This window comes from Alosa pseudoharengus, unplaced genomic scaffold (genome assembly GCF_046254945.1).
Source record: "Alosa pseudoharengus isolate Yale_2024_CS ecotype anadromous, Long Island Sound unplaced genomic scaffold, YU_APseudo_1.1 YU_APseudo_1.1_scf_2, whole genome shotgun sequence".
Classification (NCBI taxonomy): domain Eukaryota; kingdom Metazoa; phylum Chordata; class Actinopteri; order Clupeiformes; family Clupeidae; genus Alosa; species Alosa pseudoharengus.
Genome location: NW_027468663.1, coordinates 25,211,068 through 25,224,493, shown reverse-complemented (window position 1 = coordinate 25,224,493; position 13,426 = coordinate 25,211,068). Strand labels below are relative to the sequence as shown.

The 13,426-nt window shown below is 50.1% G+C and overlaps 1 protein-coding gene across 1 annotated transcript in view; it reads left to right on the top strand.

Moving 5' to 3' along the window:
• Positions 1-13,426, top strand: part of grin3ba (glutamate receptor, ionotropic, N-methyl-D-aspartate 3Ba) — a 37,695-nt gene that overhangs the window by 18,100 nt on the left and 6,169 nt on the right. Inside the window, exons 2-6 of the mRNA XM_076293189.1 lie at positions 429-1,129; positions 3,206-4,355; positions 5,028-5,173; positions 8,335-8,450; positions 10,525-10,676. Coding sequence (XP_076149304.1) covers positions 429-1,129; positions 3,206-4,355; positions 5,028-5,173; positions 8,335-8,450; positions 10,525-10,676 — 2,265 coding nt within the window. The remainder of the gene's footprint in view (positions 1-428; positions 1,130-3,205; positions 4,356-5,027; positions 5,174-8,334; positions 8,451-10,524; positions 10,677-13,426) is intronic.

The window sequence follows — 13,426 nt, the reverse complement described above, 5'->3', positions numbered from 1 at the left end:
CGGATGAAGAACTAGTTCCATTTTTTTCTAAATGTTCAGGGTCTTTCTGATGTGTGTGTTTCTGTAAAGAGGGAACTGTGTCTGTGTTAAGTGCTGATTTTGCTTCTGTCTTTATTATATAGCTCTTATTATCCCTGTTGCTCAGCCCTCTCTCTATCCTGCTTCCTCTGTGTGCTCAGTGACTCAACCCCTTTCTTTCTGTCTTACTCCCTCTCTGTATTCCTTTCTTTCTCTCCCTTGCCCTGGCTCTCTCTCTCTTTCTCTCCCTCCCTATCCCTGTGCCTTTTTTCCATCTCCCTCTCTTTCCTCATACTCTCTCTCTCTGTCCCTCCCTCTCTGTCCCCATACCTCTCCATCTCTCACTCTCTCTCTCTCTCTCTCACTCTCACACTCTCTCTCTCTCTCTCTCCCTCTGTTCCCTCCTTCAGAACCGGTTCCACGTGCAGATGCTGATGCGGGTGCCTCCGTCGGGGCTGGCGGAGCTGCTGGTGTCCGTGCTGCAGCGGGGGGGTTGGCGTGGGAGCACGGCCGTGCTGTGTCCAGGCTGGGAGGCCAGCGGCGTGCTACAGACGCTGGAGCAGGACCAGGAGCAGGCCGAGGGCCCGGACATGGGAGTGGGCCAAGGGAGGCGGTGGGCACGCTGGCACCTGTGGGAGCCCCTTGACCTGTCAGGCCCCGCGGGCGACGAGGGGTCGCGGAGCGAGGAGGAGGTGCTGGCGCTGGTGGAGCAGCACCTGAGCCAGGCGCCATCACCACTGGCCACCTCCGTGCTGCTGTTGGGCTCTGAGCCGCAGTGCATGTCCGCCGTGTTGACCGCCGCACACCGACTCAGCCTTGCCCAGGCCCCCCTCTCCGCCGCGGCCGCGTCCGCCACGCACTGGATCATGGGATGCCCTCTGGCCCTGGACGCGCTGCAGTCCATCGGCTCTCCGCAGGGCCTGCTGGCGTACGGCGAGGTCAACCGCAAGCCCCTCAGCTTCTACATCCGCGACGCGCTGCAGCTCATCGGCCAGGCGGTGACCAACGCCACTCTGGTGCGGCCTGACCTGGCGCTCATCCAGCACATGGTCAACTGCTACGACAAGCCCAACAAGCACGAGCTGCCCTCATCTGGCCAGTACCTCGCCAGGTAACACCTGCTACCTCTCAATCAAAGATCACACCCAAGCTGGGCCTCTACACTGGCTAGGCTGTTGAGCTGAGTGGATGTTTTAAATGATTTAGGTGATTAGGTTCAGCCATGGGTTATTATTCAAACATTATACAATCAATCAGTCAGTATTTAAATTACCTTTATGTTGATGTTGTTATTAAGCAAATGTACCTTGAAATGACTGAACACTGAGAGCTATTGCGTCATGATTTTTAATAGCGCAGAGGCAGTGTTTCAAGGTGAGACTGAAGTTGAAGGTGAATGAGCTTGTAATAAATGGGTGTTTTTGCCTCTGATTGCCCGCTAATTGCACTATACTATTAATCTGGGTTAAAAGTTTAGGTGTGAGGTGAGTTAGATTATGGTTAAGATATAATAATATGTATAATAGGAAACCAATTACCTATGATTTGAACAATAAAATCGTTATTTTTGACCCAGGTGTCACTCCGTAATTGTTGCCGGGTAGACCTTTGAGAGGTCTTGTTAAGGGCAACGGCACAAAGTTTTTTCTCTCCCTCTCTGCTCAACTTCCGTGATGCTTCCTGATCATTATCATTCCTCGGCTAGTTGTGTGGGGGAAGAAATGACATTGTGTCTGTTAGTAACACATGACCTGCTTCACCGTAGGCTCTTCCAGAAGGAAAGGCAATTAATGAGTCTGGGCCTTTCGGGAGAGTCGGAGATTTGCAATTCCTCACTTGGATTAATAATCCGTGAGGAATTAACCGATACATAGCCGGAATACAAATATTCAGCTCGGGGCTGAATTCGGCTTTCCTACCCCTGCAAGGATGGGACGATCTTATCAAGACGTCTCACCTCCCAGCTCACTGACTCAAAGTTAAATGTTTCTCTTCACCTGGACATGAAAGAGCAGCCTCTATCTCACGTTCTAGAGAGTAAAGCTTTAAGCAAACTGTGCGTTCTTTTCAAAAGCAGACTACTTAAGATTTCTATCGAGCGTTGCCGCGAAATGCCTTATCTTAATAACACCACTCGCACTCTCTCTCGATAGTCAACACTGCAGACTTCTCAAGGCTTCCTGCTGGACAGGTGTTTGTTTTTGTGAGGCATGGGTGGTTAGCCCAGTGGTGGCTGTTTTGACACTGGTATTTTATGAGCACACCTGCCTTATTATTTAAGACTTGTGCAGACAACTAATCCATGAGATTTCATCATCAAAAAGTGTTTTATAGATTTTCTTGCGTTAAGTGAAGGAAACATAAACCATATCTGACTCATTTCCACTACCATGGAAGAGGGGGAAATGTATTCATGAAATCAGTTGTGTTCCTTCATGGTGCATGTGTAGATGCAGTAGTAGGCCTACCTCCGAGCTCCATCCATATTCCCAGTAGCCTTGACCAGGCTGGCTAACTCGTTCTCCACCGCATTATGAAGTACATTCACGTATCCATGTGCTCCCCGAGCACCCACACACTTTGACCAAGAGGTGAGGTTAATGACCCACGCAATCAATTTACTTGTTTTATTTTCTGCTCTTCTTCTTTTATTTATAATACACAACCTCTGAAACGGTGGGCATACAGAGCGTACCATTTACTAGCTCATTTAGGTGCCTATCGCAGACGCCCAGAGACACAGCAGTTAGCTCCTGACACCTGCTTACTCATAGTTTCTGTTATTTATCGATATGGACTGATTTCCCTTCTGTATTCACCTATAAAAACAGATTTGGAACACCTTAAATCTCTCTCTCTCTCTCTTTCTCTTTCACGTTGTGTGTGTGTGTGTGCACGTGTGTGTGTATGAAGACAATTAATTGTGAGCAAATCCAGCTTTGTATTCCCTTTTACTTGTGATTAAATGCATTTCACCTTGAAGCATCTTCTTTTTGAAAGGATACTATTTTTGTTACAGTTGTTCTTTTGTTGTTATTGTTCTCTTGGCAGTAAGTCATATGCTCCCTTGTCCTTGCCTTGGGAGAGAAGGGCCTTCTAATGTAAACACTCATAAAGTTAATCACCTCACGTAGTCCATCAATCCTCCCCGCTGTGCAGTCATCCTCCTCCCTCTCCGTCTGCTCAGGTTCCTGTCCAACACGTCGTTCAGCGGCGCCACGGGCCCCGTGGAGGTGGACCGGGCCCTGTCCCGCATACTGCCCGCCCAGCGGTTCCACGTGTGGAGCCTGCAGCGCGACGCCGTGGGCCAGCCCTCCTGGGTTACCGTGGCGCAGTGGCAGGGCGGGCAGCTGCGGGTGGACGAGCAGGGCCTGTGGCCGGGCGGCGGCAGGAGGCCGCAGGAGAGCGGCGGGGGGTCCAGCGTGCGGCCCAGGGGCAGGTGGAGGGCAGGCCTGCCGGTGGCCGGGAGCCGCGTGCGGGTGGTGACGCTGGTCGAGCACCCTTTCGTGTTCACGCGGGAGGTGGACGACGAGGGACAGTGCCCCGCCGGACAGCTGTGCCTGGACCCCCACACCAACAGCTCGGACCTGCTCAACGTCATGTTCCGCGAGCTGGCCCAGGCCAACAGCAGCGGCGGCGGTGGTGGACCCACTGGAGGTGTCGGCGGTAGCGCTGGTGGACCCTCCCTGACCTCCGACTACCGCAAGTGCTGCTACGGCTACTGCATCGACTTGCTAGAGAAGCTTGCCGAGGACATGAACTTCGAGTTCGACCTCTACATCGTGGGCGACGGCAAGTATGGCGCCAGGAAGGGCGGCGACTGGACGGGCCTGGTGGGCGACCTCCTGAACGGCGTGGCCGACATGGCCGTCACCTCCTTCAGCATCAACTCGGCGCGCAGCCGCGTCATCGACTTCACCAGCCCCTTCTTCTCCACCAGCCTGGGCATCCTGGTGCGCAGCAAGGACACGGCCGCACCCATCGGCGCCTTCATGTGGCCACTGCACTGGTCCATGTGGGTGGGCATCTTTGTGGCGCTGCACATCACCGCACTCTTCCTCACGCTCTACGAGTGGAACAGCCCCTTCGGCATGACGCCGCACGGGCGAAACCGTCGCCGGGTCTTCTCCTACTCGTCGGCGCTCAACCTGTGCTACGCCATCCTGTTCGGCCGCGTCGTGGCCAGCAAGACGCCCAAGTGCTGGACGGGACGCTTCCTCATGAACCTGTGGGCCATCTTCTGCCTGCTGGTGCTGTCCAGCTACACGGCCAACCTGGCCGCCGTCATGGTTGGCGAGAAGACCTTCGAGGAAGTCTCCGGGATTCACGACGCAAAGGTGAGTCACAAGTCTCGGTCAAGCAGCAGGATCAGGGAACAAAGCAATCTCCGACTTGAGAAAGCGTTCAAGCACCAGTAGGCTAGCCGTACAGGTTGAGTTAACTTACATTTCAAAGAGTTTGCAAGTTACTTTTCAGCCTGCGCCTTGTGTTGTGAAGTCAATCAGTCAATGGCGCTGCAGGGATAACTCTCAAAGTTAAGGTACCCTCAGAGATTCCATCACAGTTGAATCCGAGGTCATTTACCATAGTCTCTTCAGTTGCTTTGTGCTTATCAGACACTACAGACAACTCCTACTGGTGCAGCTTACTGTCTGCCATCTCCATCTGTTTTGTGTGTGTGTGTGTCTGTGTGTGTGTTCATGGGTCTTTGTCTGCGTGTATGTTTGTGTGTGTGTGTGTGTGTGTGTGTGTGTGTGTGTGTGTGTATGTGTATGTGTCTTTGACTGTGTCTGTGTCTATGTATTTCTGTTTGTGCATGTGTGTGTCTGCATCTGTGTGTGTGTGTCTTTGTTTCTATATGAATGTCTGATTGTGTGAGCATATGTCTGTGTGAGTGTGTGCGTGTGTGTGTGTGTGTGTGTGTGTGTGTGTGTGTGTGTGTGTGTGTGTGTGTGTGTGTGTGTGTGTGTGTGTGTGTGCATGTGTTCTGATGATCCTCTCGTCTGCAGCTCCATCACCCGTCTCTGGGGTTCCGCTTCGGGACGGTGCGGGAGAGCAGCGCGGAGGACTACATGAAGAAGAGCTTCCCCGAGATGCACGAGTACATGCGGCGTTTCAACATGCCCACCACGCCCGACGGAGTGGCTACACTCAAGTAAGAGAGCTGAGCGCCGGATCCTCACCGCGGGGTTTGTTTGTGTGGCGGCGCGGACGTGCCTGGAGTCTCTGTGTGTGTTTGTTCGCAGATGCAAAAAAGAGGGTTTTTACAGCTTAAAATCTTGCTGCCGCTGGCAAGTGAGATTTATTGTGAGTCTGCGTGCGTGTGTTTGTGTGTGTGTGTGTGTGTGTGTGTGTGTGTGTGTGTGTGTGTGTGTGTGTGTGTGTGAGTGTGATTGTGTGTGTGTGTCCGCACGCGCATGTGTTTGCATGTGTATTTGTGTGGAACAGGGATCATCTTTTTGCAGTTTATTCTGGATACTTCCGGAATGGTGTAAAAGCAAACAGCTGACAAACAAACAAACAAACAGCGTATATATTCTTTCCTACAGTCCCTTCTCTCCCTCATCAAACACCTCAGCGCGTCTAAATGAGAACGCCAGTGGCAAACGGAGCGCCTGCTGTCTTAACAGTGTGTTTAAGGAATCACATTTCCAGCTTAGTAAGACACTGACACTCTCCGCAGGAAAAAAAGGCGCGTCGTAATCCCTCACCCAAAGCAGGATGCCCGCGCCTTTGTGCGAGAGGCATAAGTCCCGTCTGGCTGTAGTGGCAGGCTGATTGCGTGGCTGTGCCATGTTTATATTATGGCTGTGGGCCCCGCAGCCTTGAGCTTAAGTTCCTGATCTAAGTAAACAGAGCCCCGTAAAGAAGACCTGAATTAAAACACAGATGCTCCGCTCGTGGGCAGAGACATACACCGACACCACCAAACATAAAGTACACCCTACGCCGGGTGACGGGACGAGCATGATGCTGCAGATTCTTTTCTTCCCTTGCTGGGGTAGAGTTAGGGTCTTTTATGTTGGATGGCCAGAGGGGTGGACATGGTGCTGTTGTTTGAAGGAGGAATGGATATTGTTGTCAACGCTGTTTTTCTCTTCATAAATGATTCATCAAGAGTTTTGTAGTCGGTCCTTGGTTATGAAGCACTCTTTCTGTCTTTCATCCATCCTCTCTTCCCCCCCCCTCTCTCTCTCTCTCCTTTTCTGTATCCCACCCTCCTGCTGTCCTTTTCTCTCCCCCATCACTTCATCTCTCTCCTCTCTCCTCCTACCCATTGCTGAGAGTTCTTAGGCAAGAGCCCACTCAAAAGAGCAAGGCGCACGGAGGCAGTGACCCCAAAATCCTCCAAAATCTCTGTGGGCAGCCAGAGGTGCTGTCCAGAGGAGACAGATGGATCTCAGACTCACATGCACACCACACACACACAGACACACACACTGAGAGAGAGAAAGAGAGAGAGAGAGAGAGAGAGAGACACCTCTATGTACAAGTCTTTGTTGCCATTTTTTAGACATCTTGCTGTACTGGTAGTCAGGCTTTGAATAGGTTTTGTGGGGGAAATGCTTGGTTGGCTGACATCATGTTAAATACCCTTTTGCTTTGCTGGCTCATGAGGCCAATTTCATGTCACCACAAGAAACAAGCTGTGTGTTAATACATCAGTTTTCAAAAGAGGGAAGCATATTGGCAAGCAAATTGATGGTGTCCCCTCAGTGCTCCGTGCAAAAAGGTGCTGTGTTATCAGTCTTAGCGGATAATGACCAGCTCCAACTCAGCTCAGATCCCGGATGGATAATTAAGAATGAACAGAAGGGACATTTGACGGTTTCATTAATGGGCTTACTTGTGATCCTGCTCTTGAATATAGCATATTTAAATTAGAATAGACTCTCTATGAGCATGGGTAGGGGATTGGGGAAATCTATCTTGGTTGCCTGTACGGAGCAGGTGATTAAATTACACTGTATCTATATTATTCTCCTCAATAAGCAATCGTAATCCTCCCTGTGTGTGTGTGTGTGTGTGTGAGATGCTGCACTGAATTAGGATTAGTTGTGCATTTTCTCCCCTTGTTATTATGTAAGACATGTAATGCTGTTGATACATCCTCGATGACGGACACACACCATTCATTACACTAAAAATAGACCCCGTTCTGTTACAGTAGAGTACCCTACATTTGATGAGCACTTTCTTTTTCTTTCGTTTTCTTTTCCTGTATGGCGCAGCAGCAAGAGGATGCACTATATTAGAATTTTATGGAGGCCGTCACGTACAATAATCCGCGCGTGTTATTCCCGACGACCTTTACCCCTGGCCGGCACCCCAGTGGGGAATCAGCGGGCGCTCCGTCTCCCCCATCAGCCCCCTGGGCGCCACTAATCCCAGAGGAGAACTGATCAGCTGACAGCGGCGCGCTAATAAGCAACCTTGGCACGGAGTTCACACCTTCCGCCGCAGACCGCCCACTCCTTTACCCTCCGTGGGGTGACCGGCTCCTCCTCTGTTGCTTTGGTTCATTTTGAGGATTACCAGTCCGTCCGTAAGCCCATAACTGCTGAGAAGGACATGAGAAGGCAGGACATGAGGCACGATGGGAAAAATGTGAAATTCTATAATGGTCAGGCCACACTGGAGCTGCATTTGGTACATCCACTCATTTACTGCATAGAGCACTGTGCAGTGATTAACTATATGATGTGTTTTTCACTGTGCCGTGATTAACTATATGATGTTTTTCACTGTACGGTGATATGATGTGTTTTTCACTGTGCAGTGATTAACTATATGTGTTTTTCACTGTGCAGTGAATGAGTTTATGTCCCAAATGCTGCAGGGGAAACTGACTGACATTTCTGCCTGAAAATGAGTAAATCTGATACATAAATGTATAATATGCAGCCGTAGAATATTCAAATCTGTGGTTTATTTTGTAAATCAAAAGATTCCACCTTTGGTTTTATGTACTGTATGTGGTGGTGGTGGCATGGCTTAGACATGTGGTTATGGTTGAATATGGCCGTGAAATTAAATTGCAACTCTTGGCAGAATATTTTGCATGTGTGTGTGTGTGTGTGTGTGTGTGTGTCTATCTGTCTGTCTGTCTGTCTGTCTGTCTGTGTGTGTGTGTGTGTGTGTGTGTGTGTGTGTGTGTGTGTGTGTGTGTCTGTCTATCTGTCTGTCTGTCTGTGTGTGTGTGTGTGTGTGTGTCTGTGTGTGTTTGTGTCTGTGTGTGTGTCTGTGTGTGTGCGTGCGTGCACGTGCATGATAATGTCTGGCATGTGTCTCACCCCTCTGCCATGCGTGTTCAAGGACAGATCCTCCTCAGCTGGATGCCTTCATCATGGACAAGGCTCTTCTGGATTACGAAGTGTCCATCGACGCCGACTGCAAACTGCTCACGGTGGGCAAGCCATTCGCTATTGAAGGCGAGTATTCCACACCACCCTCCGGTGTGCTATCTCTATTATACACGTCACATCCTGATGTTTATCTGTTGTCTCGCTGCTATCTCATTCATGTGTCCTTCAGAAAGTAATTTAATCTGCTTTGATCTTTTAACTTTGAAATTTGATCTGAGACTCGTGCGGTTGTGTTGTGCTGCTGCTGCTGCTCTTGCTTCTTCTGCGGCTGCTTGCAGTGGGTCAATATTTCTCCTGGTATGCCTGTCTCACGTGAGACGCACTCTTAATGGGCCGTAACTGAGAAGGAGAGGTGGGCATATCCATCCACCTAAACCTGGGCATTACACCAGTTCAAAGTCTTCTCCAATCTTTGTTTCCTGTGAAATAAATATTTGAGGTAAGGAGCTTTGGAGCTGACCTCCATAATGTTGTAATCCTTCCCTAAAAAGCCATCATCCGCCTCCCGACAGAAGCCGCTTCAGAAGGGGAAAAGTGAGGAAGAATTTCTCCGAGTTACTCGACTGCTTCCAATCCGTGCGAGATATCCCCACGCGTGTTTGTGAGGATTTTCCGCCAGCACCCCTGCCCTTCAAATCTCTCCCCTCTGCTGAGCTGAATTATCAACTAATCTCCTTCAACCTCGAGCTGTCACAGGGCCTTTGGAGGTGCCAAATGGAACCACACACTGGTGCGCTCAAAACTTCCAGGTGCTCTGTGGAAAACATTAAAGACAAGATGCTGGAATAACGTTTCAGTTCAGACGTTTTCCCTAAATTTCCTGCATTTCACCATTGCATGGGCATTTATTGATTCGTTCATTACTTCACCTATTTGTGAATCGTATCACATATTCACTCATTCATTGTTCACGTTGAATGTAAAAATAGCATTGGCACCTGAGAGGACTTTTTTGCTTCCCAGTATTGAGATTGTGAACTCGTGGACACACAAATGAAATGTAGGTCTCTAATCACTGACCGTTGCAGCTGTCATTCCCCCGTCATTCCCACTGAATAGATATAATAAAGTCAGAAATAAAAACAGTCTCCACTGTCCACTCTCCGAGGGGACTCTTTGTTGTTGAGGTCCATTAACTCTGTGCAGTGGTAGATAACAGAGAGTGGATGTAATGACTGAACAGTAGCCAACAGGCTGCTGCAAACTTTGAGATAAGATTGAGGGCCGGCGGAGTCGGAGTCGGAGTGCCGCGCATGACGCACGCCTGTCCTCACAAAGACAAAAGGGCTTGGCTCCGCCGACACTCACACTGAGGGGAGAATCCCCTCATCGACTCTTATTGTTTTATGGGCTCTATGCAGTTTATGACTGCTCAGATACACTCCATTAAGATTATTACACTGAGAGCCCAGGACGCCATCGCTCTGCCACAACCTCTCTCCACACACCCACCACTCTCCAACCAACCCAAAATGACTTTGAGTGAGTGAATGTATGTGTGTCTATGTATGTGTGTGTGTGTGTGTGTGTGTGTGTGGGTAGTTTTGTGTTCAGTGTGACAGCCGTCACACCCAGTGGTCCAGACTCAATCAGGATGCGGCGTGTGTCTTTGTCAGTGCGGGCTGGGTTGCCGTGAGTGATGCGAGGGTTCACCCCTGCGAGTGCCATTGCTCTTTGATGAAATCCGTGGACGTCAGAGCGCGCCGCTCATCCCTCTCTCCGCTCTGAAGGCCTCAAAGTGACAGACATATGCTGCTCGCCATCACACGTCACACTGACGAGCTCCAGATTCATGCTCATGCTTTTGGCCAGAGGATGTTCAACATATCAATACTGCTGCCACCATCCATAACGCCCCCCCACCCCCCCACACACACACACACTCCGGTGTTCTCGTCACACCCCACATATAAGAAATAAAGCAAGACTTTCTGGCTCCAAATTCATCATCGTCGTTACACTAAAAATCTTGGCACCCATAAGCACTGTAGTGAAAAGACATCCATTACCGTAACTTTCCATTAAGAGCAATCTGCAGACGTTGCCTCGGCAGGCTGGAGGATGATTGGACTCGGTCAGACTCTGTCACAGTGTGTGTGTGTGTGTGTGTGTGTGTGTGTGTGTGCGTTTCCTGTTCCAGGCTACGGGATTGGCCTGCCCCAGAACTCTCCTCTGACCCGCAACGTCTCCGAGTATGTCAGCCGCTACAAGTCTGACGGCTACATGGACATGCTGCACGACAAGTGGTACAAAGTGGTCCCATGTGGGAAGAGGGTCTTCGCTGTGACAGAGGTGAGCCATCGTTCCACCTGCAAGTGACTCTGTGCGTGTGTGTGTCTGTGTCTGTGTCTGTGTGTGTGTGTGTGTGTGTGTGTGTGTGTGTGTCTCTGTGTGTGTGTGTGTGTGTTTGTGTGTGTGTGTCTGTGTCTGTGTCTGTGTCTGTATGTGTGTGTGTGTGTGTGTGTGTGTGTGTGTGTGTGTGTGTGTCATGTGCAGCCATGTGTGTAAGTTTAATGCCTGTCATAAGGTAGCAGAAAAATGACAGCTGCTCCACCTGTTTGTGTATGTGTGTGTGTGTGTGTATGTGTGTGTGTGTGTGTGTGTGTGTGTGTGTGTTTGTTGATGTTTCGATTTTGTGATATGGAAGATGGCAACCACCAACCGAATCATTCTCTCCACAGTACGAGACGCAACTTCCTCACCTACAGCAGGAAACCAGTTAAAAGCAGGTGTTACTTATTGAGCTATTTCCAGATGCTCTCTATCTCTCTCGCTCTCTATCTCTCTCGCTCTCTATCTATTCTGTGCTGCCACTGTCACCAGTGTCAGCGTACGGACACATACACCTCCACTGTGGAGGAGGATCTGATGGCTGAGCTGAATGGGTGGGTGGCCGACGACAAGCCTGCACCTCCTCCATTAACCAGCCTCCTTTTGAGTGGGTGTGTTTGGGGAGACGAGACGGGTCCCGTGGTGTGATTGCCATGTCATCAAGAGCGGCCCTGTGCATTCATCATCCATTCTCATTCTCCCGGGGTGTCAGGTGGACCGACTCACACCTGCCGCCGCGAGTCACCGAGTCCAGAACAAATGGAGCCCATCAGGGGAAATGGAGTTCCCAGTTGAGTCCATCAATCCCACACGCCGCCTCTAAAACAATGCGACACTGTGTCCAACACACCGGCTTTCATGAACTCCGGAATGAATTGTTCTCTGCAGCTGATAAAACAATGCCGCCGGTTTTTTCCACGCCCAGCCACTGTCTGACAGCTGGAACTTGATGTGTCTTGTTTCCACACTGTTGCTTTTCCGTCTTGACTTTGGGTCTCTACAGACTATCATGGGTGGAAAAAATGGAGGGCCAAAAAAAAAAACTGTTAACAGTTTGCAAAACAGTATTTATATGCAAGGAAGTAGACTCTGCATGGCATTGATAAGCCTTTCGGCATAGCTGTCTGGTTGGTGGCACATTCTCCGTAGAAAAAAATAATTAATCTGTTTTGGTAGTTTTAATTCGGCTCCGTGCACCGTCTCCAAACGCCGGCTGGAAATGCCGACAGCCTCACTTTGTCTGTCGTCTGCATGAAGGATGTTTCCCTTTTTTCCAGCGGCTCCTTCCATCTTCATTTAGGGAATAAAGGGAAATTAGTGAAGGGCATCCCACAGACACTGGAGCTCTCCCTGTCTATGGATGAAAGCCAGCTTGAAGACTCAAGCAAACACAGAGAGCCTGCAGAAGATGCTTCAAAGACTCCACTGATATACCGTCTCAAGTCTTGCAAAGATTTGGCCAATATGGATGAGTGAGAGCAACCCTAAAAGCCAATAAAGTTCAGGGAACAGCCAAAGTGTGCACTCGTGTGTGTGTGTGTGTGTGTGTGTGTGTGTGTGTGTGTGTGTGTGTGTGTGTGTACTGTATTTAAAAGGGACCAGTGGAGAGGAGAAATGAGCAGGAGATTTATATATTTCTTTCCTCCCCATTCGAGAGAGAGAGAGAGACAGAGAGGGAGAGTGAGGGAGAGAGTGTGTGTGTGTGTGTGTGTGTGGAGCAGCCAGCGCGGGACCCAGAGTCCGGGGCCGGCATCACGTGGATGAGCTATCGCACACTGCAGTGCGCACTGAATCTCTCCCGGCATCCCCACGGCCTGTCACAGGTTTGACAGCGCTTGGCAGCCACTGGACTGGCCGCCGTTAAACAGCACTGCAGGGTGTTTTTCGGGGTGAGAACTAGATGGGGCCAGTAGCTTCGTGTGTTTGGATTCTGTCACATCCCTCCTCCACACCGGACCCACCAGCTTACTCCTGGGCTTACGAATTGGCATCAGTGATTTGAATAAGAAAAAAGAGGAGGGAAAAAACAGAGAGATGTGGCTTGGAAACGGATGTTTTAATATAGTTCACTACACACACAGCCGAGCCTGGACAGAGAGACAGCGGTTACATTTATAGCATGGGGGAATGTTGGAATGGCTTTTTCAGGGAAACATGTGGATACCCATACACAATTTCATTATAGCAAGACATTGGCGAAAAATTGGACACGTATATTCCACAACACCAGGCGCTATCAACGTTTGATCGATTTACAAGATGAAACCAATGAGGTTTCTGCTCTCTGTCACTGAGTGGCCCCGTGTATACAAAGCAGCGGGAGGGGTGTGGGGCAGTTGGATATTTTTCGCTCTGTGTCACCGCAATAGCAGCATGACTTTAATTTCAATTAGCGAGGCCACGCTTTTTGTCAAATTGTGATTAGTTCTAGTCAGCAGGATCCCTCCTCCTTCTCCCCAAACCCCTTCAGATCAAAGCCACTCTGGAAGAAGATGGATTCTTCCGGATGTCGATGCGCTCCCCCTCCCCCACCCCACCCCACCCCACCCCATACCTTCAGTGCAGACATACTGTAACCAGTAGAGAGGGCTCTCTGGAGCCTGGCCTGCCACTTCCTCTGCCTCTCTGCTCCAGGACCTTCCCGACCCCAAAACGCATCTTTCCTCTGCAGCAGTCCTGAAGCGGCTCCGTGTGGCACTGATAACAGTGTG